This window comes from Oryx dammah, unplaced genomic scaffold (genome assembly GCF_014754425.2).
Source record: "Oryx dammah isolate SB20612 unplaced genomic scaffold, SCBI_Odam_1.1 HiC_scaffold_28, whole genome shotgun sequence".
Classification (NCBI taxonomy): domain Eukaryota; kingdom Metazoa; phylum Chordata; class Mammalia; order Artiodactyla; family Bovidae; genus Oryx; species Oryx dammah.
In genome coordinates this window covers 97,775,714-97,783,066 of record NW_024070212.1, presented here as the reverse complement: position 1 = coordinate 97,783,066, position 7,353 = coordinate 97,775,714, and the positions used below count along the sequence as shown (strand labels likewise).

At 52.7% G+C, this 7,353-nt stretch overlaps 1 protein-coding gene across 1 annotated transcript; it reads right to left on the bottom strand.

The window, feature by feature from the left end:
* Window positions 1-7,092: 7,092 nt before the first annotated feature.
* Window positions 7,093-7,353, bottom strand: P3R3URF (PIK3R3 upstream open reading frame). Its single transcript, XM_040231949.1, has one exon. It carries the CDS (start codon window positions 7,351-7,353, stop codon window positions 7,093-7,095), a length of 261 nt encoding a protein of 86 aa, XP_040087883.1.

Here is a 7,353-nt window from a genome sequence, read left to right as displayed (position 1 = left end):
GGCTGCACTGAATCTTTGTTGCCGCATGCAGGATGTTTGATCTTCATTGTGGCATGTGGGATCTTCAGCTACAGCATGGAAAATTTTAGTTATGGCATTCAGTATCGATATAGTTCCCTATCCAGGGATCCAGCCTGGGCGCCTTGCATTGGGAGCATCGAGTGGTAGCCACTGGACATCCAGGGAAGTCCCCCACCTATACATTTTCCATGAGGCCTGTAGAGGTCTGTGCCCTGCCTCTGTAAGCTCCCAGTATACAAAATCTGAACCTCTCTTTTAGTCCTGACATCTCTGTTGGTGTATCCACCAAGCAATCTTTGGCAAGTCCTGTTCCCTTTCTGGACCTCAAACTCTTTCCTCACCCTTACAGTGAAGGATCCTTTAGATGACTCCCCCACCCCCACCAGGTGCCCCTAGTCCTGACCCTGTGAATCAGTGACTTCCTTATTTCTCAGCCCCCGATGATAACCCATCTTTGGACAGACCAGGGGTAGGTATCTCTCTGAAATCCTTCCACCTCCTTTGAGTCAGTTACCTGATGCAGTTGTGCACATTGCTGAGTCTTAGGGATCCAAAAAGTGCTGGGACTCTCAAGGTAGTGAGACTAGTGCCAACATGCCATGATGCTATCCCTGCCCCAAGCCCTGGAGGCCTATCAATCAGCTCCAGCTTCAGGGGGCAGAGGCTAGCCCATCCCAGAAAGTCAAGAAGCCTCCATTCACAGCCCCTCCCCAACATATACACACTATCTCCAGGAACAGTGACAGCAGCCTCTCAACCAGGACCACTCTCCAACCCAACCTCCTCACATTCAACCCAGTTCAGCTATCTCCAATCTGAGCAGGAGCATACCCAGAGTTCCCAAGACAAGGAGTCTCAGTTCAGCTTTTTCACAGTATGAGCTGTCAGTCCTGACTGCAAACTTTTCTAAGTGGAACTTGTCACCTTTCAGAGCCGGCTGGAGAGACTACTTCTCTCTGAAACTCCAATCCATGGGCTTCCATTTTACCAAATGAAGCCACATGAAATAATGCTAATCTGAAATCACAGCGCTCAGAATTAAGACAGACCTGGTTGAGATTCCACTCCTATTGCTCCCTAGCTGAATGATTTGAGGTTATGTTATTTACCCTCCCTGAACCTCAGTTCCTTCATCTATAAAATGGGAGCAATGATTTATATACATAGGGTGTTTGTGGGCTTTGCGTAAGATGCCCAGTGATGAGTGTTATAAAAACACTCATCATGGACACTGACACATATAGCATGTCAAATGTGAGCACTATGTCTATTCTGTCTTCCCTGCCTCCTCCCCGAAGCTGCCAGACACTTTCTCTGGAAGCTGAGAATGGAGATATCTGAAGCTGAAACTGATCTGGATGAAAGCAGGACTATAAAATACTAAAAGCTGCACTTAGGACCCAATTACAGACTTCAAAAAAAGAGCAAAGGAGGTTTGGGGCCTAAAGAGGGGACAACATTTACCAAAGAACACACAGCAGGTGTAGGTAGGTAGAGCAGCAGGCCAGCAGGGAGAGGAAGGCAAGTGGGAGTGTGGGTAGAGGTCAAGGCTGAATCCAAGACAGTTAGCTGAGCAGGAGGATCTCCATTGGACATTGCCCCATTTCCCATGCCCAGAAGGGCCTGGCATTTGCCTTTCTCTGGAGCCACTCCTTCTGGGTTCCTGAGTTTGCAGTAGTTTCCCAGAAATGCTAGGTAAATATCCCTGTTGTTTACTGAGTAACCAACCCCATAATCAGACAAGGGTCCCCATACAAAATGTTGCCTCAAACTTGGCTCCTTCCATAGAGATGACCGCCCCCAACAGGCACCACCCCAGACAGACGCCCTCCACAAGGTCGCCTATCAGGGCCTTGCTGGGGGCTGTGAGCCCCACCCTACAAAGTGGCTTTGTTATACATCATGTTGCTCCAAGATCAGCATCTCTTTAGAGAGGGGTTGCTCCTGCCAGCAGCCCCAAGAAAAATGTAGGATACGGACTATTTTCTGTTTGGAACCTTTCTGGCAAAAAAAAAAAAACACCAGCCGAGGGTCACCCATTCCAATGCAGTAAATAGTCTCCAATGCAGTAAATAGTCTTACCAACCTTTGAAAATGTCCTGAGCTGATGTTCACCCCAATCCTGGAGAAGCTGGAGGCATTAGGGCCAGTGTATTTTGTACTTGATCTTTTCCTTAGGTTGTATTTTCTTTGTTTATATAGTTCCCCCTCTCTTCTCACTGCCACTTCACTCCCCTCACCCTCAGGAACCAGGAATGTGTCCTTATGAAAGAGGTCTGTCTTCTGTCTGGTTTATTGCAGGTGTGTTACCTCACCCTAACTAAACTCATGTGTCCCAAGCTCTGCCTCCTCCTTCAAGTTCATGTGAGAACTACTGTGCGCGTCCCCCGTGGGGAATTCCCAGATTTAGACCTCCACCCTTTACTAATTGACTTCTCAAGACTTCCATCTCAAGGATACTCTAGCCTTGTCATCTGGGACTCGCTGATGCCAGAATTCTGTGTTTCTAAGATGCTGTTACTTGCATTGCACCATGCTAGAATTCTGTGATACTAAGATTCTGTGACTATGGATTCTATGCATCCAGCATTTTGTGATTTTTGTTTCATAAATTTGTCATTGATATGATGACAACAGTCAGAGTTCACTTGGCATGGGTTTCTTGTGTTTGTCCTCCAGAGAATGCAAATAGCTGCTCTAGGTTCTTATCTCTGAATTCGCTGAAGGCAGAGGAAGAAGCCAGCTGGTTGGGTCAAGGGTAGCCTTCCTACTTCACCTGGGGCTGCCAGGTATGAGACATATGAGACATGCCCTGGGAAGCTCAGTCTTTCAGTCCACCTGCCTCCCACAAGCCTCTCAAAGAAGGCTGAGCACTGAAGAACTGATGCTTTTGAACTGTAGTGTTGGGGAAGACTCTTGAGAGTCCCTTGGACTGCAAGGAGATCAAACTAGTCAATCCTAAAGGAAATCAACCCTGAATATTCATTGGAAGGATGATGCTGAAGCTGAAGCTCCAATACTTTGGCCACCCGATGTGCCAACTTATTGGAAAAGACCTTGATGCTGGGAAAGACTGAGGGCAAGAGGAGAAGGGGATGACAGAGGATGAGATTGTTGGATGGCATCACCAGTTCAATGGACATGAGTTTGAGCAAACTCTGGGAGATGGTAAAAGACAGGGAAGCCTGGCGTGCTATAGTTCATGGCGTTGCGGAGTCGAACATGACTTAGCAACTGAACAACAACATCTGAGGGCAGGAGGAAAAGCAGGCTCCTTTACAGCCCTCCCACCCAGCTTCCTTTCCTCCCTGGACTGCCTGCAGGTCCAGGAAAAGAAAGTTTACTGGGAGACTGGCCTGCCCAAATGGGCAGAGAGGGAGGGTTAAGCACAGGGCAGGGAGCCAGTGGAGGAGATATGGGAGATCCCCAAGGGAGCCCTGCAGCTTTCCCTGAAGGTGAGGAAGGAACAGAGGCCGGAAGTGGGGGTGTGGATGAGGGCACTGGTAAGGGTGGGGTGACCGGTATTGCATTGCGGGGCTGGAGCTGGGCTTCCGGCCATTGACCCACTGGTGACAAGGGACCTCCAGCCTGGCGCCCTAGGGGCTGTCTGGTCAGCCCCTACCCACTGGCTCTGTGCTCCTGTGCCTGAGTCAGACTCCCAGGAGGGCAGGAGTTGGAAGTGGAGAAACTGATCCTCCAGAGCAACTTTCTGGGAGGGGCCACTGAGGCCAAGAAAGGGGCAGGAGTTTCTAAGTGTCACACCAGAGAATGGAAACTCTGGGCTCCTGAATTCAGCTCACACTCTCCAAAGGGTCCCAGTATTATAAAACACTCCTCCAATAAGACCATTTGGCCACACTCCATGTTAGAGGATAGGACCGCCTCCAGGCCACCTCCCTGTGGTCTAGACCTCTCCTCCAGCCCTGCAGCCCAGCTGAAGCTGCCAAACCTGATTTTCCAGTGGTTGCCCCAGGCTGGGTAAAGCAGGAAGCCATCCTCCAGGCATGAGTCCTTCAGGCATGAGGCCACAGGCATCCCCTCCCCCACCTCCTGATGTCATCCCCTACTTCTACGGCAGGTCAGTGCGGCCACTGCTTCCTCCTCCATCTGCCTGCCATCTCCCCTGGGCTGCTCCCTGAGCAGGGGCAGGTATGGTCCGGCACTACCTCTCTCTGGCCTTGTTTTCTCATCTACAGATGGGGAATACTGCACTGCCTCCCAGGGATCAACTGTGGGGAAGCTCCAGAGAAAAGAGACCCGAATAGCAGTGGACCGCCATGTGGATGGAGGGCTGGTGCAGTGTTGGGAGCACAGAATGGGGTGTGAGCAGGAAGCAGGGCTTGGTGGAATTCTGAAGGTGCGGTGGTTGCGGTGAGAGGTACAAGGTAAAGGGAATGTGTCCTTCTGGTTTCCTCAGGTCACCTCTGTGAGAGACAGACCATCATCCCAGCCTGAATGCCCTCGTTACCAACTCAGAGCCCTTGCTGCAGCTCAGGGCTGCACCTTCGTGCGCTCTGTTTAATGTCTGTCTCCCACTGAGCTGCAGCTCTAACCAGGAAGAACTCCCACGGTCATGCTCACTGCTCTATCCCCAGAACTTGGCATCCTCCCTGGCTCATAGCAGGCACTACTGACCGAAACACAGTTTCAGATTGAAAAGCAGAAGGAGAGGCACCCTAGGGGCTGGAGACCAGCCAGGTCAGCTCACCTAACCCAGGCCCCTTCTCCGGGCTGCCATACTGCCCAAGCCTCCTCCTCTGGCCCGGGAGCCTGGTGTTCTCAGCTTCCAGGGAGCCAGGACTGGGGTGGGAGAGAGTGAACCTGATTAGCTATCCAGGGGGTCACCTAGACTAGGATGAGGGGTACCATTGGCTGTGGCTGTCTCTGGGAGCTTGAAGGGGAAGGAGAGTTGGGAACCTGGTGGGGGAGGGGCAGTGAAGGAGCCGTCATTGCAGAGGAAGCTAAAAATAGCCAGAAGAAATGATGTCATCGGGTTCCCACAGCTAAGCAACCCCTTCTGTCTCTCTCTCTCACACACACACACATACACGCGTGCGTGCACACACACACACATCCACACACAATCTCACAGCCCCAGATACACATAGACAAGTGTGGGCAGGCACACACACACACCCATACACACACTCTCTCGCATAGAGGAAGGGAGGCTTCTGGGTCCCAGGGCCACAGGGGCAGGGAAGCCTGCTGAGTGTGTCTGCAGGAGTGTGTGCCTGTGTTGGCATGAGCAGGATTGCAGATGTCAGTCTACATGCCCGCGTGGTGTAACCAGGTGCATGCATGTGTATGTGTGTGCTCATCTGTAGGCGTGTGTGTGTGTGTGCTCATCTGTAGGCGTGTGTGTGTGTTGTTACCTGTGTCAGGTGGGAAGGTTTATAGTATTTGTGTCAGTGCATATATCTGTTTATAGGGGTGTACTTGGCGTGCACCTGCATGCAGGTGTGAATTTGTTACATTGTTTACCTGTATCGGTTGTGTTTATATGTCTGCATGTGTTCCTGGACTGTGTCACACGTCTTTATATGTGTGGGCATCCTTGCGGGCTTTGGGCATTAGCCAGTCAGCCTCCGGCTCTGACTGGGGGCTCAGCACCTTCCCCCACACCCTGAGAAGCCTCATCCTCCACCAGTGCAGTCTGGCCACGATGTGTCAGTGAGTTCTCTGTCCCGCTCCTCCTCTCAGGTCCCAGTCTCTGGCAAGCCTTGGAGTGGAGGAAAGCAGACCCAATTCATTTTCTCCTCACAGGCTTCCCAGGGGGCCAGGCCAGAGGTCTCACAGTCCTCTCCCACCCCCGCCCTCCTGGAACTGGAGCCAGACCTCGGAACGCTGGGACACTCACTCACTTGTGCATAAAGTGACACATGAGAGACAGTCCCTGCCTCTGAGACACAAACTCCACGGAGACACACCCCGCAGAAACCCAGTTACACCCGATGACACATGGGCGCACACGCAGAAATCCAAATGGAAAATCCCCAGGCCTGAGTGCTTAGCACCCTCCCCCTTCCTGGACGCTAACTCAGTCTCGCCCCACCTCCAAACGCCCCAGCTCAGCTGTCAGTCCGGGAAAATACCGACCTCAGAGAACGGCTGTGGGGGCTGAGGGTGGTGCACCCCCTTGGAAGCTAACCCTTTCCTACTTCCGGGTGACCCCCCCCCCCCCCGGCCTTCATTCCTCCTGCCTCCCTGGCCCATTCATACCCTCACAAACACACACCTTGACACACACAGCTGACCACAGAGACACATTCATCGCAAAGGCACACTCAGCCACATCTGCTTCAACCTCCATTCTCTCCGTCTCACTCACACTGACCCTCACAGGCACACAGACGCACATACACCTCACACTCAGACACTCATTACACTGGAGCAGTGCAATCTGTCTTTCATGCCATCTTTTTCTGATTTATGCCTCTACCCTTCTCCCCAACGACCCAGGTCCCTATACCTTCCAAGATGTCTGTGGAGACCCTTTTCCCTGTTCTGATGGGAGTGCAAGGCAGGAAGGACCCCCACCTCATAGGCCAGAGCAAAAGCTGAGGCCAAAGATGGTATGTGTTGCTGACCTTGTACTATCCTTCCAGCGTCTTCTGTGATGCCTGCTGCCGCCACTGAAGCCTGTCCCTGGGAGCATTCAGCCCTAGCCCTGCCCTCATACCCTCCATAGGCAGCTGGAAGCATCTGGGAGTGGACGAAAGTAGTTGGAGCAGAAAGGACTGTATTTGTCTGCTGTTCACAGCCCGTGGCCCTGAGGAGATGAAGGTCTGGAGCCACCAAGCTTCTGGACTAGTTTCTGGATGTTTCTAGAGGATCAGAAAGCTGCCAAGTTGACAGAGGTATCTGAGAACTGAGGAGAGGAAGGAGAGAAAAAGAGTGAGAAAGCTCCGCTGCTCTTAGACTCTCCCGTTTCCCCAAGCCGTCCACTTCAGCCAACACGTCCCCCTCCGTTACGGCGCTCAGACTCTGGGTGCTAGGGTGCCTGCACAGGCTCATGTGGGTAGGACTTCAGGGGCCCGGTTCTCCTCCCCCACCCCACCCCACCCTGGCTCAGGCCCTCAGCCTACCTTGCGGTGGAAGGATCAACACCCTGGTGGTGGCAGTTTGGGTGTCGTTGATATCCGCGGCCACAGTGGCAAGATTGGTGGTTACAGTGGTGCCAGCTGGGCCTTGTCGTTTCTGCCGGTACCTTCTGCGGCTACACTTGAACATCTTGGGAAAGCGGGGCCGAGGCCAACCCACGCCTGGCCTGCGGTAGGGGGAAATTAAGCCCCGGGGCCGAGGGGCACGGACTAGCTGAGAAGGCCCCAT